At 37.0% G+C, this 26,378-nt stretch overlaps 1 protein-coding gene across 1 annotated transcript; it reads right to left on the minus strand.

Annotated features, from left to right (window-relative positions):
• Positions 1-6,514: 6,514 nt before the first annotated feature.
• Positions 6,515-25,661, minus strand: LOC124646312. The gene is made up of 3 exons (XM_047186439.1): positions 24,878-25,661; positions 21,766-21,957; positions 6,515-8,491 (listed from the first exon to the last, which is right to left on the minus strand). Exons 1-2 carry the CDS (start codon positions 25,634-25,636, stop codon positions 21,772-21,774), a joined length of 945 nt encoding a protein of 314 aa, XP_047042395.1. The 5' UTR covers positions 25,637-25,661; the 3' UTR covers positions 6,515-8,491; positions 21,766-21,771.
• Between the last annotated feature and the right edge of the window lie 717 nt (positions 25,662-26,378).

A 26,378-nucleotide genomic window follows, 5' to 3' on the forward strand; every position in this document is an offset into this window, starting at 1 on the left:
TACACTTAATTATTACATACCTACATATTAAACTGTATTAAAATAAAGCTTGTTATAAGACAAGTCCATCAGTCACTTAGCATGTTTCGTGGTAATTTCGCGCTCATCATACGATTGAACCCTTTTTACGTTTGGAAAATAAACTTTTGAGTACTTTACCCAAAATAGATTGAAGACAACTGATATGATTTGTATCTCTCATAAAGATAATTTAATCAGACATGAAATCCGAAGGTCTTTGGAGTCAGTGAACAATGCAAGTATCGCATGACGTGGACCCACTCGTAAATAACTGTGGAATGTCACAAGTTTGAGAATTAATTAAATATCTGTTACACTGTCTGTTGCATATTCATTTGCAGTATTGTGGAAAGGTTAGGACTTAGATTAGACTGGCTCTTCCGGTGTTATTATTAGATACTGCGCTTATTATGTCTTCAAGGAGTATTAATGGAAATTTAGTGTCATCGGTCTATGCACACATAGGTTTTATTGTCATTAAAGGCGTCCAGACCAATTCTTGGGCAGACATATTATAGTGCACAAGCATTTGAGCAGACAAAGGTGCACTCTCTATTCTTTCACTCTCATAGCCGGATGGGGCGGCAATCCAACGCAACTTAAAAGTATCCATCACTAGTTTCGAGAATGTTTAAGTGGATTAGGATCTCGAATTTAGATCTTAGTGTAAATTGTCTCTCCTGAAACGGTTATAGGTAGATTACACGGACCCACAGAACCAGTTCACATTCAACCCACTGACCCCCAAACCCTTCATTGAGGAACGAAGCACGCCATCCGCCGTAACCATCACACAAAAATGCAGAAAGAATAAGTAAAATGTCAACTATTTGCGTTTACCTTCCGTCGTAAATCACCCACGGTGGCTCTGTCACAAAATGGAGAACTTGGTTAATTTTATACGGGTCTGATTCATGGTGGAAGCACGCGACGGCCACGTGACGGTGTTTGCTGTGGCCCATGGGGTTACTGGGTATATTCCACTTGATTTATTGATGGTGGTGATGAAAGTGTACATAATATGTTGGCTTTTCATGGGTTTTGAATGATTGCTCTTGTGGGAATGTGAAGAGACCTCGTCACGTTATACAGTGGTGAAGGATTGCAGACACGATGGCACTCAAAAAGTGTTTCAGGATTTTGAAAGTGAATTAAAGGTGAAACTTAGTTGAGTCAATTTTGACGAAATCGTACCCGTGACAAATAAATTACACCTGAATGTTATTACGCAGCCTGACCCCATTGTTTGGAATGAACTTCCATCGGCGTAATGGCTAAGAAATAAACCTGACTACGGTAGCTATCGTTTGTCGACAGAAATAGATTAATTTTAACCGTCTGTAACTTGAGCCGGATTACGTGCGATGAAAGCTTTTATTTAGGTCGGAGATTTTAGTGTTTTAAATAATTTACAAATAGAAAGAAAGTTGAGAAGAAAAAAATCATCGATTAAATCGATATTCATCCATAAATTGAAGTATGGTGAAATATATTAAAAAACCTGGTGTTTCAGAGATACACCAAAGTTACCTATGCAAGGTAAGCACAGTTCAACTAACTATTTATTTATTTGAATTAGAAGCTTAGTATAAAATAATCACCAATCGGTACCGTAGGCAATAAATGAACTTGAACACCTGAAAAGTGGTTCGAAACCGTCTTGTTTTCCGATGGAAACTAGGTTTTTCAGAAAAGAATGGCGAAACATAATAGTTTCATTTCCTTTCAAAGCAACACTTGGTTGCTTTTTCAGGAGTTGCATCAGTTGGAAAAATGGAAATAGTCTGGCAGCCTGAAATAAATAACGTGGAACCGAAATATAATGAAAAATTCCAGCAGGGGTTTAGAAAAGTGAAGTGTACATTTGTAAATTATATTATTGCCACTTATTAATTTGAAACATTTTAAAGCGCACGTAAGTTTTTTGCTACGCATAGTGTTAAATTCCTTTATGAAACCGTTTTGAAATATGTCCCTTTTTAGTCTTAAAGTTATCATATGCCGAAAGCAGATAACTAGCAGAAAAAATACTTCTGTCCCAGCCTTCTAGATATACCAAAAGCTTCTATAAAGCGGTAAGGGATTTATTTTATATTTCAGGCCAAAGTTAATGAAGAACAGAATGAGCTGAAATATTTACCGACAAGATTAACGGCTAACCCAATGGAAAAATTTACGAAAAACTGGAGGTCTACTGTAGGTGTTACGAAAGCTGGAGAGGTCTGAATCGTATCATTAATTTAAGCTCCTAATAAAAGCCTGGCTCTTGTCTAGATTGATGAGCTGAAGAAAACTTTACTGTTTATTAAATCCCTGATGGATGAAACTATAGTTTTTTCAATACTGAGGATCTGTCTATGATTTGCTTGTGCCTAGCTATGTATTTGACAAAACTATGTTATTTTCTGAATACTGAATACTGGGCATCAGCTTAAGACTAAGTAATCTGTGCTACGACTTAGGTAGAGCAATGTTCCCGGATTTTTGATCAGTTTTCAGCACCAATCTGTCTTGAGTAATACTCATAATTTCAGTAAAAGTCTTTACAATCTACAGCAGGTCTATGATAGGTACATCGTACAATACCCCATCAAAACACCTTAAATAAAATACGAAGCGGTATCCAAACTTTCAGCCACATGTTCCGAGGTAGCTTCCTACTCCCAGGGGCCCGTTTGTGGGGCTTTGCGTAAGCGGCCCGGGGCCCCACAAAGCTAATGCGAGCCTTAATTATGAACGGAGCCCGGATGCGAGGATACTCAGCCGCATTAATATGCTAATATTCTATTTTCAGATGCCATGTTTGGGTTCCGTGTTACAACTGTCTTACAGGACTTGTAGATATTAAGTTATCTATAAATGTACCAGGATTTAGCTATTACGTTTTTCTGATATATGTAGTTATTTTTCAGTGGGGAAGTCATATAGTCTGGAAAAAGTAATTCTAGCCTGTTTGACTTACCTACTTTTGTTACGTACAATTGAGATGAATTAATATTCACGTAGAAAAAATCTCATATTCTTATCGGTGTAATGTAATAAACTTGAGGTTTGTAAAGATATATGCAAAAACATTATATGTTACCCAAATGATCCCGATCTCTATGCGTATCGCGCACTCACGCAGCGGTATTCATTTAATATTATCAAAGCTATTCAAAAAGCATAATTTTATCATGTCGGCGCTAATCTTTCCGGAGCGAAGCAGTTATTAATATTACAGTACTTCCTTCGCGGTTTTCCGTGGATTTCCAACGTTGTAGACTTTTATATTTGGCGGGCAATATGTTTTTAATAATGTCGGTCACGTTTTTCCAATTTGGATTTGGGAGACGTTGGCTGTTCGTAAATGAGTTAAAATTTATGCCAGTATTAATTTAGTTTGGGAATTGCTTCTTGCATGCTCAATTGGACCTAGTTTTCTAGTTTAGGGAACTTTAACTACTAATAGTATTGAAGTTAGTTTCAGTTATTATTTCTTTTGTTAGGTTAGTTTTTATTTATTTAACATTTTGGATACACACAATACACACACATGTATGTATGTCTAATTGAAATAACGTATGATAAAATGTCTCGTAAATAAAAGCTGAGAAATGTTTGCCCCACATTTAAATCATATTTTCATAGCGTATATTCCACTGGTACAATACCTCCAACTGCAGCAGTATGCAAGTAATGATTAATGAAGATATGCAGGTCAGCTCGGAATGCAATTACTGCAGAGTTGTTGCACACATTCTCAACATAGCCTGATGCTCCAGTTACTGCTAAATTATTGTTTTTAAGCTGTTAACTACGCCTTAAAATATTGTTGTACCTAGTCATGTTCTAATTGTTTTAATCTGAAGTTATCCCCTTGTGCCCATCAAACGAAATATGATATAAAAATTAAATAAGGTGTGAACGTCGATATCTCAAGAAATAATGTTACTTGTTAGATGACTTCAGATAGAATATGAGTATGGAAGTGTGGTGTGAGTGTGAAGAGTATGCGCTGACCCCAAATAAATTGGGATAATGGCAAAAGGATGATGAATAATAAAATACCATGAACTGGAATTCGATAATTTTATACAGTGACAAATAGTCGGCTATGTACTAGTTCTGCAAGCAGCGAAAGCATCATTGTAAGCCTAAAATCTGAAAGGTTGATGGTGGTGGAGGGTTCTAGTTCTATATTTTATTGAATAACTACTGTACGAATAAAGCTCATAAACTAATAAATACATATTTGCAATAAAAACAAATAAACTAAGCAAAGTGGTTAGTAGTGCAGGATGTATAAAACTGGATCCAATATTGGTAACACATCAAAATCCAATGCTGTGAAGTAGAAGTTCAACAAACTAATTAGCCAGCCGTCAATGGACATGTCAGTGTGACCAACATTGGACTGAATGTTGGGCCAAGATTACTGACGGGCTAGCCTCATGGCGGGAACTTCGCGAACTTTTTACACAAACATTTGTAGGTAAACAAAACTTTCATTAACACTTCCGAAGGTTCCTAAATTTGCAAAAAACTTCACGAAAACATGAAGGTTAGTAGAAATCCTAAACAATCCATCATCACTGCAATTTTTTAAATGATTGCAATTCCACGCGATTTTTTAAGCTGTCTTCCCAGTCGCGTTTAGCCACAGTGGTACAAATGGTGGTACCACAATCGGCAATGTGGTGAACCTTGCCGGGTGCCGTCCCGGGCTCCACTGCGCCCCACCGGCAGGCCTCCCCAATTATAAGTTGAGGCACACGCGATCCAAGCTCGCCAGCTATCTACCACATTTACATAAGTAATTTAAACTCGCTTTCAGGTAATTTGAAAATAATTTCGTTGTATAAAGTTTTATGGCAGAATTATTAATGCATTCCCTTCTTATTGTTTGCAGTTTTCAATGTTTGTCTGGGTCGGTTAGATTCTTTTCTGATAACCTTCTGTTATTGGTTGAAACTTTGTTATCAACGGTAGACTTGGAAGAAAAGAAAAGAATGGAAAAAGAGCCTGCTATATGATATCCAATCACTGATTAGCTTTTGAAGCATGGAGACGTGGCGGCTTTGCGGAAAAATCAATAGCAGGATTATTGTACTCTTGGTCAGCAGAGAGCAGCAGAAATACAACGTTCATCAAATAATCATTGAGTTCATTGAGATGGCTCTGAGACCCTTATCCACCATCGTTGTTATGATCAATTTGCATGTTCTAAGCGTGCATTAAACAACTTACATCAAAAACCTGAAAAATAGCTGAATAATCAGTTCACGAGCAATTAGCTCTGGCTATCCCGCGTGGGGGCAGTGACCCCGCATCACTCTGTCAGGGCCAGAGATTACCCGGCTCCCCAACCCTCGGCGGTGTTGCCAACACACGCCCATTTGGCAGCGCCGTGGTGCTAAATAACTATGACAAATAATAATATAAGTTGTTTAACAGTTGCGCTGTTAGTTAAATTTTGTAATGCTGGATTGGAATTTTTGATTATTTGTATTTTCAAGTGACAGGATGGCACCTAGAACCCACAACATTGATATATCTGGGACTTAAGCAACTTGATATTTTTGCGTGCACGTAGTTACAGTTAGAGAAAGTTTGGTTACTTATATTGACTTATATCTTTCATACAACAATCTCAAGTGCCCAAGGACCTAAGATCATCTCCCGATAAGGTGTACCCATAATTCACCATCCTACACAAATACACCCCCAAAATTTCGCTCGCCGTCACTCCGATGTCACAGTGTCATATCCTGCGAAGGGGGCGATATTTCACATGCTGGCAACACCGAACATTAATCACCATGCTTAGGCGCTCGCCGCACGTAATGAACTATTGTTACAATCAATAACCCTTGCATGCTGAGTGGATAGGATTGGGGGTCTTCGATTTATGCAACCGCGTTTTAGTGTTAACTTGGTGACGAAGTTTGGGGCTTTGAATTTAATTGAGTGCTTTGTTGCATTTATCCCTGACTAGAAAGTCGAGGATATATGTACTGGCACAACAATCGTACATGAGATGGTCGGACGATCTGACAAAAGTCGCGGGTATCATCAATCGTTTCTTGTGGAAATTAATTTTCAACAGTAGACGTCCTATGGGTGAAATGTTGATGACGAAAATACACAAACAAAACCCAGGATTATTCCTGCATGGGTATCAAGTCTGCTCTCAAAGCAGAATATGTAAAATAAAGACAAGACTTATTGTGACATTAATATTTCAGATTGCGACATATCGCTTCAGGCAAACCGTAGCTATTACTAAAGTATTCAACAAGTGACAACATAGGATTAAACTACCTAGTAACAGACAAACAGTTGCCTTGATTTCCAAGCCACTGGTTTTTGTCTACAACAGTCCTATATTAGGTTTCCAAAACGACTACCGAATTCAGAAAAAAACCTTATGGTAAATAGACCAGGGTCATATAACAAAGACACAGGACACAGGAATCGAATCTTGTGCTCTGAACTGGAAATAAACAACATAGATGTTCCACAGTTTATTTAATTGTGACAAAATGAAACAAACAATCTTAATTATTTGACATTTTACCTTTTTATCTAGAAAATATTGATGCATTTTAGTCGTGTGACTAGTACGTAGGTAGGTATAGTGTTCGTCAAATATGTTTGCTGCTGCTGTGAAGTGAGCAATATGACGCTTTACACATGCGCAGTATTTTGTTTTTATATTTTAACCATCGTCAAATCATTACCACAATATAATTTCAACAGTGCTAGTAGCCAACTCGGGACTAGTAAACCTATTTGACGCGAAATGTACTCTTATTTTAGGTACTCAGCAAGAGAAAATTTCAGTTCAAAAGACAGATACCACTTTGACTTTTAGACTTGCTAATTAAAAATGAAAATCACAAACTTTACCTTTATTAAATTGATTAAAACATCAAATGGTATTTAAACAAAAGAACACGAGACTGCATAAGATTTAAAAACTTTAATGTATAACTGGTACAAAACCCATTAATTAAATACCTTCTAAGCTAACTCCATAACTTAGTTCAATCACTAACCAAACAAGTTCAGTCTAAGAGATCTGAAAAACGAGTATTACATTAACTACTAAGTTCAATCTAAGTTACATAACTAAATAATATTATTATTACGAAAATGTCACTCATATAAGATATCTTTAAAATTGCATTACAAAATTGGTATGGTATTAATCTTATCAACAGAAATATAATTATTGAATTCCATGCGTAATAATAATTTACAAATTGTGTATGATATTTCCATAGTCTTTGCAAATTTCCACTTTTTATCAATTCATAATAACATTCTACAATTCATAATATTTTTTAAATAATAAATATGAGGCGGTAAAAATAAATAGATAGTCACTATACTCCGTTAAAGTAGGCATTTGACTAGAGATAAAAATCTTGATAGGACTTTTTATGAAGAATATTTTGTGGAGAAAAATTCATGTAAATACAATAATAACAATGAGTTATTGAAGTGAATACCTACTTATTATACAGCAGTAGTTTATTTGTTTAATTATTAATACGTATTTGTGTAAAAAGACCTATCAATATTGTTTACTTTTAGTTTAGTGCCCTCTCAAACGGAGTATAATTTTCTTAATAACCTAACAATATCATTATTTCTCAATAAACTGTCAAGTACAAAATATACATATGTACGATCTCTGTGATTAACTTAATTAAAGTGTAAAACACATAATACACAGAGACCAGTTTTACCCGAAAGTACAAAACGCTCATGTATTTCAGGTTAACATTAAATAAAATGTACTTTAAAGATATCATTTTTTTTCTGACTCATATCAATTAAGGAAACTACAAGATTAAGTCAATAAAGAGTAGTATAAAATAGGGAATTTTTAATCTAATTTCGTATTAAGAGCGAAATTATCTCTCTCGATAATAATTATAAACTTTTTGAAAAGTACTTTCTGTTTCGCAGGTTTATTAAACCTTTTTGGAATGGATAATAATATAATCAACGTCCAAACTTACAGATGTATACTGTAGATAAATCAGTGGTTACAATATTTTCTATATTATATCATGGTCACTTTGATATGAAAATTGCATCATAATAACCTTTACAGAACTTACTTTTTGTCATGTCAATGCTCTTAAGATCTTGTTTGACCAAACTCAAATAGTTGAGCTCTTTTAGTTTCTTATTACCTTCAATAAACACCTGTAACTTGACAGCTTAATTTACCCTCACATTGCAGACTAAACAGTCGCCCGACATGTGCGTACCATTCATCTTTATACTCATTTATGAATCCAAACAAACTCGGCCGACTAAAAGTTTGCAGTGTGAGGTCTTAATTGCAACAATGCAACTATCGTTTCCTAGGCATTAGAGCTAAATAACATGCAATTATATTATCCTTTGGTGCCCCATGCCTTTGGTGCGTCGAACATTCGAGAAGTGGCCATAGTCAGGGATATCTCCAATTCTGTAACATTCATTATAAACATGATCAGTGGGTAATGCTTAAAAAGTTAATGACTTGCAATCACGAGAGTTCAATAAAACGATTTGTGTTTGATTTATTTTCTGCAGTTGTCTGTATTGAAATGGGGTTATGTGTGATAAGAGTTAAATAGGGTTCGAATGTCATCTTAAAATAGTTATTGGTTCTATTTGGTGATTTTTAAGAGTTATATGTAAAAGGTCAATGTACTGGTCAATATTTGTCTAGTCTACCCACGTTGTCTGCGTTGTCAACCCACGGTTTAAATGGTTAAACCTAACTAAGAACAAAGTCTCGATCTTCAGACTAAGCTACGGATTTTCAATGATAGACAGTAATTTAAGGAATAATTATTTTCCGCAACTCCATCCGAGACCTGAGAAAGTTAGCTACGGGAAGTAGCTAGCTGAATAATATTCAATATTATGTAAATAAAATTTTATGTGACCCTCATTTAAAACGCAATATAAGTAGGTCACCACCAAACTAAGTATAGGCAGCACAATAAACATTAAAATTAAAACAATTACGAATGAAAGCCGTTCAGTATTCATATTTGACAATACGCGTTAATAACTGATGCGTAACGGAACGTGTATTGTGGTTCCCGATTGTTCCTATAGAGGGCGCAATCGGTGATGTTTGTCGCGTTAAATATTGTTTGCAACATCCAGTGATGAAGGGATGGCGATTATCCATTGATGCTACCGGGAATTTAACTTTTTAGTAATTACTAGATTCTGCCTAATTCTTGTGATAGTGTAGCTTTTCATAAGTGAGGGGATTTTAACAATTTGTTGATGAGATTATAAATCTTGAATGAATGTTCGATGAATGTCTCCATGACGATACGAGTGAAAATCAAATGATATGAATGATTGTGGTCAACACAAAAATAAAGGAAATGTGTAAATTTAGACTACTAACAAAATTGCGAATAGGGTGTGAAAAAGACGACTAAAAATTATGTGTCTTCTGATTGGTATTTCGAGGCAACAATTACTACACTCTATTTATAACATTGGCTTATTCGAATAACACGTTGGGCATATCAAAAGGAACAAGCATATCTATTCTGATACTTTCCTTTCCTAGCTCCACGGTCACCGGTGGTTGGTTGGCAGCCATTGGCTAAATATGGCATAGTTTAGTATATTTGTTTGTTAATATGATGTAATTATGCCGAATGCGATTGTGGTTGTTCAACCAATCTGATTGCGGCTGTTAGGCTGCCAATGGGCTGGTAATTGAGTGATGTGTCACTGGGAGCTGGTTGGTTTTGTGCAATTCCGTTGATTAAGTTGATTTTTGGTTTATTTTATATTCTTATTTACGTTTTTAAAATTATTTTCCTACGATTTTTTTATTGGGTCGTTGTTATACGTACAGTCAGCACCAAAAGTCGATGAACAGAATCAACATGACAAAACACCTGTTCACAACAAAATGCCATAAGTTATAGTCGCAACTAGGAAACAAAATAGACTGTACACCAGAAACTTACAAAAGTCGTTAAACACGAATATTTCAAAAGTATCTGTGCACTAGTATTCCTAAAGTCGCTGTACACCATCAATCCAAATGTCGCTGAACATCATTGTATCAAAAGTCACTAAACAGCAGTAAATACAAAATTAGGGTATAGTAAGTTCAACTCAGTCGTGCGCGCGGCCCTATGTGTGGGTAACCCTTGTACATATACAGTGACTTTGTGTGCGTGACAAGAGGTACAGTCGGGTACAAATACAGTTATTTAGGGGTTGTATACGGCTGTTTAAAGTACAGTTATTACGTAATTTAGTTTATTTATTTATAATGATTCTGTATCGCTACTTGAAAAATCAAATGATGAATTTTCGGATTCGCTACTTTCACCAATGTTAATTATAAATTCTGACTCCATGTCAAAATGTCTATAGTATTCTTCTTTTTTCTTTTGTACATGTCGACAAGAATTACCCAACATCCCTTCATCAATTTGACTTAAACGTTCATTTATGAGTTTCATTATTTCCGTCTTATTTTGGTCGACATTATGCGAAGCAATATAATTTTTTAAAATTCCCCACACATTTTGTTTCCATTATTATACTAAATTATAGGTCTTTTACATTCTTAGTCCACACATTTATTTATTGTCCGCGTACCCCGAGCTAGAAAATATGTAAGGAGTATTTAATTCATCTTAGATATTTCACTTCATTTATATCTTAGATACTGTCAATGTCAATTTGAAAAGCCGTATGAGAAAATAATGATAAACTGTAAAATGTAATAATAAAAAGCTTTGAATGTTGTTTCATTTTTTTGAAACGCTACCTGACTCCTTAAAACATTTTCTCCGTGAAGAACTAGACATTTTCGTAAACGACTGTACCCATAACAAAAAGCGATGAGAACACGTCATGCTCGGACGACGTCACTGTCACACGAATGAAAGTTGTATATTTACAAGCCGACGCACACATAGGGCCGCGCGCAAATCTGAGTTGAACTATCTTTAACAAAGTATATTTTTAATGTTGTCGTGTGTTAATGTACTTTTGACGCTTATGTTGTTCAGCTACTTTTGGGACAGTACTTGCATGACCTTAATAATGTATGTTAACACGTTAGTATCTATTTCAATAATTTTAATAATTATTTTGGAAATACACTCTTTTGCAAAAAAAGCGGGCACCTATAGTTCGGCCATTCAGAGAATGCGTTCCTGACACGTCGCGATTGAACTGACGACGTAACTTTGCAATGGCGTTGCAGTTACGATAAAAATATTTTTGCTGGTTGTTTACCGTTTTAACAATTGAGGAGCATTAAAACAACATTATTATATCAATAATCAATGAATGTAGTTACGTCGTCAGTTCAATCGCGACGTGTCAGGAACGCATTCTCTGAATGGCCGAACTATAGTTGCGAAATCTTAGTTTTGAGGACTTTACGTGTATTTCAAAGGGTTTTAATGATTGTAGTATGTTTCTAGCATTAAAAGGGTTAGCCAAGCATGCGTGAGAGTGTATTCTAAATTTGAATTTTGTATAATTGCTAAGAAATTGGTTAAACCTTGTTTTGGACTAATTGCTGGCAGAAAGTTCGTCGGTGTTTTGAAAAGTTTTTGAAGTGATTTTCAGAAAACTGATAATGCAGTCTTAATTAATGTACCTTTTTGTTAGATCAAAACATTTTTGAAAAACTATGCGTATTTGATAAAATTTTCACCTGCTTTCAATGGGCTATACTGATGATTGATGGCAATGTTAAGAGTTTCGGTATTTTAGTGTAAAGCGTTTTTCTGTTTAGATATTATACCCACGTGTTTTAAAATATCGCTTTTTCATAATTAAACACTATTTAGAGGAGTATCAGTACATTGGGCTGCGACAAAACCAATTTAAAGTAAGCAGTGCCGATCACAACTCGTCTCCTTTCGGACTTTAACATTTTTAAAAATCTTGATATTCTACAAAATACAGAAAATAGCGCATAGACTGTGAGCACGAGGTCTTAAGGTCTCGTAATCACTGATTTTCAAACAACCTCGTCTCTTGGGAAACTCCGTAGACCTCCGAAGATCTATGAGTCTGAGCGTTCAAATAGCGTGTTTTCATCCCACTGACATTTTATTAAATAAACTTGCCTGCACCGAGATTTCCTAGCATCTACAGCACTTTACTGCTTAAATCATAACAATAATTGGCTATCTGCTCATTTCTTAAGAAACATATGTACGTTTGGTCAATACTTTTGAATTCTTGACTCCCTTTCAGCGAAATCATCGCTTAGTAACCCGATACCTATGGAGTTATAGAGAGCTTCAACGCGGCGATAATTAGACTTTTAGATAGCTTAAACCCTCCTCATAATTTTTCATGTGGTTAATTTTAACATTTATCACAAAATTTGGTATTTTTTAATGTCAAAGTACGATAGGAGACGAGTTGCGATCGGCACTGCTTACTTTAAATTGGTTTTGTCGCAGCCCAATGTACTGATATTCCTCTAATTAGTATTTAATTATGAAAAAGCGATATTTTAAAACACGTGGGTAGAATATTTAAACAGTAGAACGCTTTGCACTAAAATACCGAAACTCTTAACATTGCCATCAATCATCAGTATAGCCCATTTAGAGCAGGTGAAAATTTTATCAAATACGCATAGTTTTTCAAAAATGTTTTATCTAACAAAAAGGTACATTAATCATTAATTAAAACTGCATTATCAGTTTTCTGAAAATCACTTCAAAAACTTTTCAAAACACCGACGAACTTTCTGCCAGCAATTAGTCCAAAACAAGGTTTAACCAATTTCTTAGCAATTGTACAAAATTCAAATTCAGAATACACTCTCACGCATGCTTGTCTAACCCTTTTGATGCTAGAAACATACTACAATCATTAAAACCCTTTAAAATACACGTAAAGTCCTTAAAACTAAGATTTCGCAACTAGGTGCCCGCTTTTTTTGCAAAAGAGTGTATTTCCAAAATAATTATTAAAATTATTGAAATAGATACTAACGTGTTAACATACATTATTAAGGTCATGCAAGTACTGTCCCAAAAGTAGCTGAACAACATAAGCGTCAAAAGTACATTAACACACGGCAACATTAAAAATATACTTTGTTAACCTAATTTTGTATTTACTGCTGTTTAGTGACTTTTGATACAATGATGTTCAGCGACATTTGGATTGATGGTGTACAGCGACTTTAGGAATACTAGTGCACAGATACTTTTGAAATACTCGTGTTTAACGACTTTTGTAAGTTTCTGGTGTACAGTCTATTTTGTTTCCTAGTTGCGACTATAACTTATGGCATTTTATTGTGAACAGGTGTTTTGTCATGTTGATTCTGTTCATCGACTTTTGGTGCTGACTGTACATTCTTATAACCACAGATTACTATAATATTTACTGTATAACGTTATACGTATCTACATACATTTGATGACAATACATTTTTGTGACAGTAGTTCTTGGTCAAGTTTATTAAATTTTTAAGCGTGAATCCGCGAAATATCCAACATGACTATTTAATCTAGTACTGGATTATGTAAAAGTGCGCTTAGTTTAAACTTAACTGTCCTACTGAGTCCTACAAGGACCCAGACAAAAATTAGGCGCGCTTTAGGGCTAATGTTAATTTTCCCTTAAACATTAATGGCCTTACTACAAAAACTTTAACCCCTGTTTTACACTTGTCTAATAAAATTTTGGCTGCAAAATGAACCGTATGTCAACGTCATAATTTGACATTTTTTTAGACAAGGCATAAACTGACGTTTAAAAGTTTTTGTGGTAAGACGGTTATTCTTTTTAAGTTTTAATTTGTAATCCGATACATTGAATCCACTGGCATATGAGCCGCCTCACTTGTCTCACCAAATGGTGCATGACTGACCTGAGTCACGCGCACGCGGCGCCAAGGTAAGCACACGTTATGCAACAGGCAGCCACTCGTGCGCAGGCCTAGCGCAATGAGTGGTTTAGCACTGTTTTGGTTGGTGCTATATGAGGATAGAGGATATGTATCGTTTTTTTTTTATATTTGGATGATTTTGATGCGGATGTCATTTGAACATCTTTGGCAGTCGTTACGGGTTGTCTGAAGTCAGTAACTCTGACAACTAGTCTTACCTAGGGGTATTTGGTTACCCGAGAAAATGGGTTGAGGAGGTCAGGTGCTCTCCTTATACAACCAGGCTCCTATTGTCCACTGGGCACTATGGGCACGTGCCCAGGGCCCCGCGATCGAATGGGGCCCCCTAGTTCCTGCCAGATTACCAAATGATAACCGATATTTTAGGTATTACCGAAAAACATTAATTTTGAAAAAACTGATGATAATGACCTACTACAATACCTACGCTTATTAGCTTTAGTTTGCCGCACATAGCTATACCTTGTACAACATAACTTTGACTTTTGACAGATGGGTCAGTGATGGGAAACAGAAAATATCTCGTCCTCCGAGCCTTTTCCCAATCCTGTTGGGGTCGGCTTCCAGTCTAACCGGATTCAGCTGAGTACCAGTGCTTTACAAGAAGCGACTGCCTATCTGACCTCCTCAACCCAGTTACCCGGGCAACCCGATACCCCTTGGTTAGACTGGTGTCAGACTTACTGGCTTCTGACTACCCGTAACGACTGCCAAGGATGTTCAATGACAGCCGGGACCTACAGTTTAACGTGCCATCCGAAACACAGTCAATGGTGTCTAAGATATACTTAGAAAGTACATACAAACTTAGAAAAGTTGCATTGGTACTTGCCTGACCTGGGATCGAACCCGCGCCCTCATACTTGAGAGGTTGGTCCTTTACCCACTAGGCTACCACGACTTTTAAACAGAAAATATCTATTGGTGTAAAAAATATGTGGCTGTATGTATGTTTTAGACTATTCAAAATAAATTAATTCATTCATCAATCAATTTTATTGCACTGGACATAAAAACATTGGGTAGGTAATAGACCATTGTTTTCAGTTTTTCTAATTAAAATTTACTTTGAATCAATAAAAACCACTTAAGACCTTCGGAAAATGATTTATGCTAAGCGAGTTACTTTTGTAGATTATTTTTTAAATATCAATTTTTTTTATAGTTAGTAACTAAATAAAAATAAAGTAGACGGATCACAATCCATACAAAATTGCCCCACGTCCTATAACAATGTGACGTATCTCAAAAAAAGAGATAAAAATGTAAAAAAATATGGCTTCATATACGAAAAAAATGCTTTAAAAATTGTTCAGGCGCTGATATGAAAACATCGTTTATAGGACTCTTTATAGACCATTTTATTAAAATATTTTTTGTTTGATTATATTGTTCGTATTGTGAGAACTTTTTCCACTTGTATAATACAACCTGCTCCTTGTCAAAACTGTGTCTTTTCTTTTAAATATTCTTTGACAGCTGTCAAACAAACACATGTAGGTACCTAATTATTATGCTAATGACTGATTGTAAACTTGCTTGAGCGGATGTGCATTCACAATAATCAATTTAGTATGTGTTTAACAGTAACTTTCTAATGTAGGAATTTGTCTAAATATAAGTCGACAGGTGATGTGTTAATAATGTTAATATACTGAATCATGAATATTACAAAGCTGAAGAGTTTGTTCGTCTGAATGCGCTTTAAGAACTAATGGACCGGTTTAAAAAAAAAACTTTCAGTGTTATATTTATTGAGGAGAGTTCGTTTTATAAGGGTGCGTGAAGTCCGCCATCAGAAGTAGCGTAAATAAAGAATCTGTGAGAGAATAAAGGGCTCATTCGGTAGCTACTGTTATTATAGAGAAAATACACCTTTAAAAGTAATATGCATTTATGTTTGGAAACAATATCTTTAGTAAAATCGAAAAACGCTTAATGATTTAACCGATTTTCAGTAATTAAATAAGCTTACACTAATCCTGTGTACTTTACCCGTAGCACGTATACTCTTCTCTGAATAAAACTAAACCTTAAGCCCATGGGATAAGGCAGAATTTTCCATGTTATAAGAATTGCTGCAGTCGATTGAAATCTGTTTACAAAATGGAGAACTTACTTATATGTAAGTAATTAGCGCATTGTTCGTGGCCTACTAAACAATTATAATCGCGTATTACTGTTGCAGGTAAATTGTTAACAAGATAAAATTCCTAATTAATTGCAAAACATTGTTATAGGTGACTTGTAAGAGATCTGTGGTCGATTTTCATAAAAGGTTTATCAGTACACTAGTGGTTTGTTACAGATGCTTTCCCTTCCCCCTCATATATCTAGGTACCCCGTTAATAATACGACTGTTTGTAAGACTTTCTGGCTTCTAACCTGAGACTACCAAAGATTTGAGCCACCAATTTAAAGTGCCTTGCGAAACACTGAACTCATCATTACAATAATATAATCACCCATCCACACACCGACCGCGCCAAGAGTTAGTTAACGTTATGATCGACTGATCCGCGCGGCTATTACTTAGCCAAATTACCCTCATCCTAAAATTTATTTAAGTAACATCTAATGGTGATTACTACGTTTAATATTTTTAAGTAACACCTAGCATAGTAATTTGTGAAATGATTAGTTTTCCCAGTGTACCCGCGACTCGTAAGTACGTGTACGGCTTCGGATTGCGGCGCGATCGGTGCCAGCTCGCGCGCCGTTAATTAGCTTCAACGAGGGGTTGCCAGATGCGGGATCAATGTTACCCTGATTGGGGAGAAAATTGTGAGGGATATAATTTTTAGAGTAGGCATCTCGGAGATAAAAAGTTATTTAATAATTGTGTCTGATACCTACTTAGATCTTTTAAAGTTCAAGTTTTGAACATAACTTGATTTACATACTGTTGCCTAAGTGCCATGACTGACATTATTGGACTTATAAATGAGTAATTATGTATCTTGACTTAAAAAATACAATAATATGAATTAAGAAGCTCGTCTTTTTTGAGAAGTCGATAAAAAAATAGATTCAAGCTCTGAATAAGAATAGCGTGCTTTATTTATACGTTTAGTTATTCATTATTGATAATTTTGAATTTTAGAATTGTATTGAAATGGTAAAATTACTTATTAAAATTAACTACATTGGCCAGTAACCTACAAACTTAACTTAAGGCCTCGCAAAACTAATTTCCCCATTTCTTGGGAAACCCACAGCATCTGGCAACCCAATTAGTTACGTACTAACACCGCGATCCTGTCGAATATCGTTTCGCGTGTCTTCTATTCTAGTTTCAAGGCACAAAAAAGTTTCAATTTCGTTTGTTTTTCTAACTGACTTTATGCACGATTTGTACTTTAGTGAGTACATTAAGAACGGGACCCGTCGAGTTGGATTTTTGCATAATAAGGCGCAAAAGAAATCATGGCGGAATTTGATTGTGACATGTTGATTAATATGTAGTTACGACTGAAGAAAAAATAGATCAGGAAGACGTTTTCACTAGCTACAAGTGGTTAGATTGAAAGGGCTTATGTTTAACTGATCACCAGATATAGTAACAAATAGCAGACAAAAATAGTAAATGATCACCAAAATGAAACTCGCATTTTAATGTAAAACTATCACCAAAGTTTTAACACTTTGCTATCCTATTTAAGTGAAATTACTCCAAAATAAATCATGCGTAAGCCAAAAATAGTAAACGATCACCAAAATTAAACCACCATTTTAAAGTAAGATTACAACCAAAGTTTTTAAATTCTGCTATCCTATTTAAGCAAAATGAGTCCAAATAAATCATTGTTATCCCAAAAGTAGTAAATGATCACCAAAAATAGTAAATGATTATCAAAATTATACCAGCGTTTTAATATAAAATGATAATCAAAGTTTTTACATCTTGCTATCCTGTTTAAGTAAACTGACTCCAAAAAAATAAGTTCGGCCTGATACAATAAATGTAATAACATTATGGGGACCCTTTTCCTGCACTAGGGTGGAAAATTGTCTATTGCATGCCTCTAAACAGTACGATAAGAGTGTGTTGTCGAGGAAGTGTATTGAGAAACACATTCTTCTTCTTCTTTCTTCTGCCCTGTTCCCAATTTTACTTGGGGTCGGCGCAATATGTCATTTTCTTCCATTTTCCCCTGTCACTCGTCATACTGACACTCACGCATGCATTGCAAGCCGGACACATAACTTAATATGGCACCATAATACTTTATTTGGTAATAAGCCTACCTTATATGGCAATCACAGTGACTTATTTAGGCAAAAATAATACATTAATTTGGTCGTCAAGAGTTGGTGATCATTTACTAAATTTGGTGGTCGAATACAATTTAAAGTGAAGTCGTGACTAAAATAGCTGGTACTATTACATTTTTAGACTTTATTTTTCTGGTGTTCAGTAAATATTTCTGGTTACAAAACTAAGGGTATCAAAGCATTTTATGGTGGTCATTATATTTGTTCCCGTGGAAAATTGTCTATTGCATGCCTCTAAACACACTCTTATCGCAATAAGAGTGTGTTTTCGAGGGAGTGTATTGAGAAACACATTCTTCTTCTTCATTCTCCTGCCCTGTTCTCAATTTTACTTGGGGTCGGCGCAATATGTCATTTTCTTCCATTTTCCCCTGTCACTCGTCATACTGACACTCACGCATGCATTGCAAGCCGGACACATAACTTAATATGGCATCATAATACATTATTTGGTAATAAGCCTACATTTTATGGCAATCACAGTGACTTATTTAGGCAAAAATAATACATTAATTTGGTCGTCAAGAGTTGGTGATCATTTACTAAATTTGGTGGTCGAATACAATTTAAAGTGAAGTCGTGACTAAAATAGCTGGTACTATTACATTTTTAGACTTTATTTTTCTGGTGTTCAGTAGATATTTCTGGTTACAAAACTTAGGGTATCAAAGCATTTTGTGGTGGTCATTATATTTGTTCCCGATTGAAAGTCCACATAGTTTCTCTATTGCATACTGCAGACTAAGCAGTCGGCCGACAGTTGATAAAAAAAAAATGATTTCATTTAAAGTTTTAAGCCAGTCTGATACCAACGAAATACCAGATCTTTATAAAGTTTAAGTACCCACCTTCATCATATTCACCTTCTACTGATTTATGAGCCCAAACAAACTATTGGCCGACTAAAAGTTTGTAGTGTCTGGGAGCTCTAAAGGACAGTGATGATGTATAGCATAAAAATGAATTCGCAGCTAATCTTTCAAAGACTTAAAAACAAATAATTGCATTGTAAATAGTTTCAGGCGTTTTGTTGTGAAAGTAACTTTCGCATTTACAAGTAAGTAACGGTGCTTACTTACAGCTATTTGTTTTAACTAGATAATTAACTCTTACAATGGATGTTAACACGCTGTTGATTAAACATTTACTGTTTTTTTTCTTCTTTTGTTTTACGTTTAATAAATGGCACATTAATTGATAAGCTTGATTCTTAGTTCAAGGGCAATATAGGTTAATGGTTTTTATATGTAATTTTTTGTTGTTTAGACTTGGTTTATTTATGTATTTTTTTTTGCTTTATTCGTAACAATAATTTGTTAAGTCGTTAAGTATTTGTTTCAGCTTTTTTTATCGTCCCACTGCTGGGCACAGGCCTTCTCTCACACGGAGAAGGATTGAGCACTAATCATTGTATAAAGTAAGTACTAATACTTAACTACGTATTATAAAGAGGTTATTAGATTTTTTGGTAAAGTGGTATGAGGTGGTGAGTGGTTCTTGGTAAAGTCTTCTAGCCTATTTGCTTTATAAAATAGCAAACGGTAAAAAAATTGCGTACGATTCGGTACCTATTTAAAAAATCCGCTAAACTGCGATATTTGGGCGCGAACGCTACATGCATTGATATCTAGACATTAAAGCATGTATTGTAGGTATTATGACCCCAAGATATGAAGTCAACATAAATTAAATAATAAATGTGAATAATTTCATAAGCTGAAAGCCACCCACTACCTAATGTGTCTGTTAATTATCATATCGCAGGTTCGATCTCCGTTATATTGCATCAGTTTTTTAGGACAAACTTCTATGAGTCAATCTTCTGTGATTTACAACAGTTATTAAATTTCAAAGTTCATATAAAACGTCCAGAACTGTTAGTAAGATAGCCATTAGTTTTTGCCATTTAATGTTAGACAGACAACAAAAAAACAACTAGTTTTACCTTACGCAACATTACACAACTTATTTTTTAATATGATTTTTTATTGTCAATAAAAACTTGCATCCTAACTTTGATATTATAATTACAAAATTAGCTACGTCTTTCCATCTAGATATATGAGTTATTATAGTTTTTGTACTAACAAATGGCTCAACTGGTTTAACGTACCCACTTAGTTGCTTACAAATATTTTTTGAAAATCAATTCAGTATATTGCTTATGTATTCTAGTTTGAAGGGAAAGGGAATATGAAAATACATAATTCCTAAACTGCCAGGTCACTTAATTTCCTACTCTCAAGCCCTGACTACCTACTGTTAGAAAATAGAACCTATTTTTTTTTTTTTTTTTTCCGACGTCAAAAATCATCAAATGACCCCTCCCGCTGTGGGTTAGCAGCGGTGAGGGAGTGTCAGACTCTTACTGACTAAAAACCGTCGTGTTCCGTCATAGGCCTTTTATGTACCAGGGCCGCGGTATCTCTTTCGAACAACCCGCAGCCCCGGCAGGCCTTGGCCCTGCTGGGCCCCGCTGGGGTTGCTGACATCTCTTTGAGGAGCGCGTGGAACAACGCGCGCCGTCGACACGGGTCTGTCGTCTAAGTAGACAGAGGGACGATGAGCCACCCGAACTCACCGCCCAAAATAGTACCTATCAAACCCATAAAATATACCTCTACCTATAAATCGAGACTTCGAAGGTCATTTTCCCAAAAATAAAGTATTTCAATGCTCAATTCGACCTCATATGTATTTTCTCTTTAGACGCATGAAGAAATTCCTTAAGTTCCAAAAATGCGTCAAAAATCCGGTATCTACCCGCCATTACTTAATTTTAATAAAACATACACTATGTAGTTGATATGCCAGACATACAGACATATGTATTATTATAATAACATTATTAGTCACGTGCAGATAATGGTGTTTATTTAATAATAAGTTATCATCAGCACTTCAGAATAAGTAGGAACAAGATTTGTTTGATAACGAACAAAGTACATCGATACATATGCTTCGGGAAACATACATTAATATATCATGTTAATATTTAATCTCCGATTATGATATTAGTCATTGAATACACACTTGGGCTACTGATTTGATCGACTTTGAAGAAAAGTGTGTCAAACATCCACTTAGAGTAGGCTTCTTTAATTAGCAGATCAAAAAAAAACAGAAACAAAAAAATGAGGCCGCACTGGATGTCCGGCAGATGTGACCTTAAACCACGCCTAGTGTACATACTCAAAAAGTGAAACTATTGCAGGTGGTATTTTAAATACATATTCAGATAAATAAGGCAGAAGTGAATAAACAATTATTTGTACAGTACACAGTATTATCTCCTGTTCTTTCACGCTGCGATAGTCGTTGTGGGTAGTCAGGAGAAAAAAATCCTAACAATCAGTATTGCCTAGGGCCTAGAGTATCAGATTGCCAGAGTGACTGGGTTGAGAAGGTCAGCTATGCAGTCGCTCCTTGTAAAATACTGGCACTCAGCTGTTCCTGGTTAGACTCCTAGCGGACCCCATCATAGTTGTAAAAAAGGCTACATAGATCACAGAAAAGTAACACCACCGGTTTCATACCTGAGATCATATAATATAATTCCTATCTGGCTGCCGTCGGCCAATCGCGAAGGGCCAGGCCCTCGCCCTCGCAGCGGCGGCGACGTCTCCTCGCAACAACGCCACCACATCGTCGAGGTAGCGGAGCGCCCGCGCCTCCGCCCCCAGCGCGCGCGCAGCCGCCGTGCATCGGCGCGCGCGCACTGATGAGGCCTGGAAAGATAGGATAATGGGTTAATTTTAGGATTTTTTGAGTTGGTGTGATTGGAGTGTGACTCGTGATCTAGAACGAGATTCAAGCACCGGTTTCTAAATAGTCTTTTTTTTTTACTGTCGGGCATTTATTTAAAAATATTACTGTCCTGTCACAATTGCGTAAAGGCAGTAGGAATTGCTCCTAAAAAAACTAGTCTCAGAACCATTTACTATCGTAAAATAATGCATATATGGAATGGACATTCTAAACTGTCAAAATTAACTTCCGTCTATGTCAATGATAAGATCAAAGCCTGAATTTCGTTCTAGAATACCAGCTTTAGACCGTTAACCCAAAGGATTTGAAATATTATAATGTTGCTATTTCTAATCTCCAAGAATGCAATAATTTCAAAAACTCCACACCAAAAGTGTCGCACATTTAAACCGTAAATCTGCATGAAATTGCCCATTAGTTGTGTTTGTTTATAGCCATAAACGATTAACATTTCTAAACATAGTCATATTCCCAAAAAGGAGTCGTTTCGCACTCTCTCTAACGTTCGTGACTAACCGTCAGACGAATATTGCATGACACATGATATGTAACTGCATCTCGTATTTATACAAGAATCATAATTAAAAGATAGAAAATAAAGCATCATTTGCTTGATGATGAAGACTGTAGGAAATATCACCAACGAAAGCACCGCAGTTTATGAAGACTGACTGTCAGATAAACATGACCAACTTTGGAATCAAACGTCGACCACATCTCTGCAGGGTTTATAATATCTCATCACACCAGCCTGACAAGTCATGTAGCAATCCAAAGGCCGTTGCAGAAATGATTTGTCACTGAAGATTCATCAGGACAAAAAATCTAAAATTGTTTCCGAATTTGACTGATAACTTGTATCGTGACTCATAGTGACATATTATCCTTTGGGACCAACAACAAAAAAAAACAACTCCCTATGCCGAATTTAAAGTAATTCCAAGACTCTTGAAGACCTTGAATTTAAATACTATCAAAGTACTGAAATATGAAAACCAAGAAAATCTTCGGTGAAGTAAATCGAACTTCAAATGAAAGACGAGATCGTATAAAACTACAGATGACAAAAAATCATAGCAAAGATTTCATAGCAACCAATACAGATACAAATTAAGTGACCTCTAAAGAGTAAGATCAAAATACGCCTGAGGATGATTTAATTACAACCATTAACTTTGATCCGGCTGCTAAGTGATCGCATGTCTTAAATATTAAAGTTAAAGCATCCCACTCTGTAAAAACAAAGAGTTAATATGCTTATAACAACATAAGGCAAATTATTTGACATGATAATTATTGTTTAGCGATTTCCTCATAGGCATACTAGTTACCACATCACAATGACAGGAAAATTGATAGAAATATGCTCGCCTTGATTGAAGAAAAACATCAAATTGTTACAATGATACGATGTAAATGGGAGCCTAATTTAATTGTGATGATGATCATCACAAGTCCAATTGACCATGGCCATGACCATGACCAAGAAGGAGGCGGTAATGTACTTCGTAAGTTTAGCCAGTCATGTTTAAAAAGTACGCACATCATCATCTTTCTAACGATAACTGACGTAACATAGTTTGAAACCCAAAGATACTCCAAAACTGAAGTAGGTAATAGTAGCGATTATGCCTCAAGAGGAAATGTACGAAAAAGCAAAAGATAAGATGTACATTCCTTTATCTACTTTCACAGGAGAATCAATAACAATTAAAGAAGAAGTGAAAGAAGATGTAGTTTGCAAGACTAAGCAAGATCGAAAGAATTATTACCACATTGTAGAAGGACTTCATAGAAAAGGTCAATTTTAGTATTATTGCCAAAAAACTTGGCTATTATGTAATTACACAGACACTGATTTTAATATTAAAGCTTGCTAATCAAGCATGTCTGTGCATTATCAAAATGAGCAAGTAATTATTATGAATAGTTATCATATGCTTCGAGTTGTTTGTTCACGTACACACTCTTATCATTTGTTATTGTTTGACTCTCAAATATTATGAGATTATGCTCATTAGCTTAAATGAGTGCAGTTTTTCAGGGTCAGCGTCATTATTGACATTATTTGTTTTCTTTTACTTTTGGGCTTAGAAAGATACTTTTTCAGAATTATGAAACTTAGAACAGTGTGGATGGTACCTATATCGTTGAGCTCGCACATACCGGGTGCTAATGTAGTTATAATAGTGAAGCGAATCGTTCCGCATTCATGAAGAGGATTATAACATTATGAAATCGGCCGCACCGCCGTTGCTGCTCAACAGTTACTGACAGTTAGAAGTGTCATGTGCATACACACCATGCTTCCAGTAAAACCTTCGTCATTTACCCTCTGAATCCTTTTGCATGTAACCAATATTTACAACTTACGTGAAGATATACTTCGGAAAAGATTTCCAAAAAACTCACTTTAGCAGAACTTGATGTAGAATCCTAATTAGCGAAGAACACAATTAGATTTACGTGTCACTAACACCAGAGCTATGCGATAGACAGAGACAACGGCCGAAGTGAAAGTAGCACGAAACAAGATAATGTATTACTTAATGGTGCAGTTAACTAGATCGTTTGTTTAACTGCACGCAGATAACGAGCCGGCGATGTGTGCCGAACGACCAAACCAATCAATTTCATTATACCGATGCATCCGCTTGCGATACTTCCACACAACACAGATATGCTTATGAGTCGGCGGCTACTGCACTCGACGGGGCTACTAACTGCTACGAGTTATTGAACGAAAGGAAATTCATATCCTGAGGAAGTGGTGCTACGTGCGAACAGATCGGTGTCGGTGCGAAGCGTGCGAGAGTCGCAGGGCGGCAGAACGGTACGAACGCGTCAGGGGTCGCGGCGAGCCAGGCGCCGGGCCAGCACCTGCAGGTCGGCGTGGATGTCGGCCAGCTCGCAGTGCAGGTCGCGCGACTGCGCCAGCAGCGCGTCCAGGCGGCGCGCCGTGGCCGACAGCGCGCACTCCTCCGCCTCGTCCTCCTCCACTGCCAGCGCCAGCCGCGCCAGCCGCTCGCGCTCCGCCGCCGCGCGCACCTCGCCGCCGCGCCGCACCAGCTCGCGCCGAGCTCCCTCCTCGCGCTCCGCCTCCTCTGCCTCCGCCAGCTCGTCCGCCAGCGACCGCTCCGCCGCTGAGCTCTTTGGTGTCTGACTAGTTTCTTCAGCAACTGTCGCTGTTTCTGGCTCTTTGTCCGATTCTGGAGATTCTGGTGGCCTGTGATGTGGTTCTGGTTTAGACGCGGTGAACAATGGGCTCGGCGACTGCAGAGCTCGCTGTAGGAACCTCCGAGTATCCTCGTCCAGCGGCCTGGTGAGGCCACGTCGTGGAATGGGCCGTACGATTGCCTCGAGAGCATCCCGGCCGGGATCCTCGGGGCGCAGTAGCTCCAGGATGCGGGAGCGCGGCGGGGAGATGGCTGAGCACACGTCGTATCGCGGCGCTAGCTTGTCCTTGTCCCCGGGGGCGAAGGCGCAGAGGTTGTCGTTGAGCAGCCGGTAGCCGCGCAGCGTGCCGTGTCCCTCCGGCGGCAGCGCGGAGGGCTGGCAGTGCGCCGGCTCGGGCTCCACGATCTCGATATAGTGCGTGGCGCGCGGCTCGTCGCGCGGCGTCTGCGTGAACACGTTCATGTCGCGCTCGGGCGGCGCGCGCGCTCGCACTGCGCCCGCGCCGGCCGCTCGCGCGCGCCCCACCGCGCGAGGACAGCCCGCAAGGACGCGGGACCTGACACGCGGCGCCACTACACCCCACGCACCACTGATTACATACACCACCACAAAACTATCTACCTACCTGAAATCTTACGCTTCAGATAAAAGTATGTCTATAGTTAGGCAGCGACTTGGAAATTGTAAAACTGCGCATTCCGTGTCGGGTGCGCTGCGTTTTCTCGAATCACTCGAGTGCTTCTGTTTCGCTTTTGTTACAGTTTATTGAGAACTCGCTGAATGTTCGATGTTCATGAAACGTTATATTTATTCCTTTGAACTCGAGTGTATACGTATTTACAAAAAAATCTTTGCAAAGGTGTTCTTACTTTCTGAAAAGGAAAGGTCCTATATGGGTTTTAATGGATTTTATAAATAGCTCACTTGGCATGACATTTACTTTTAAACATTTCGATAAAGTTAATGTTATAGCAGCTTAAAATAATGTTTGACTACATTTTCAAAATTGGACATAAGAACACTGGCCCCCATGTATCGTAATTTGGTGAAATCAATAGCTACCCACAGCTATCAATTGGTAGAAGCTCCTATTATGTTTAGTTACGCGGACGAACTAGTCGTGGGCACATACCACAAATATTTGTCATTTAAATAAGATTGCGTAACAAACTGGTTCAGTTAATGTTAACGGCATGCTAATTGC

This window comes from Helicoverpa zea, chromosome 3, assembly GCF_022581195.2.
Source record: "Helicoverpa zea isolate HzStark_Cry1AcR chromosome 3, ilHelZeax1.1, whole genome shotgun sequence".
In the NCBI taxonomy this organism is placed as follows: domain Eukaryota; kingdom Metazoa; phylum Arthropoda; class Insecta; order Lepidoptera; family Noctuidae; genus Helicoverpa; species Helicoverpa zea.

What these genes read in the sequence shown, in the direction of transcription:
- LOC124646312 (XM_047186439.1), bottom strand. Translation starts at nt 25,636, where the DNA reads ATGAACGTGTTCACGCAGACGCCGCGCGACGAGCCGCGCGCCACGCAC. An exon ending in ACATCCACGCCGACCTGCAG is followed by an intron (nt 21,958 to 24,877) that starts GTGCTGGCCCGG and finishes CTATCTTTCCAG; the next exon opens with GCCTCATCAGTGCGCGCGCG.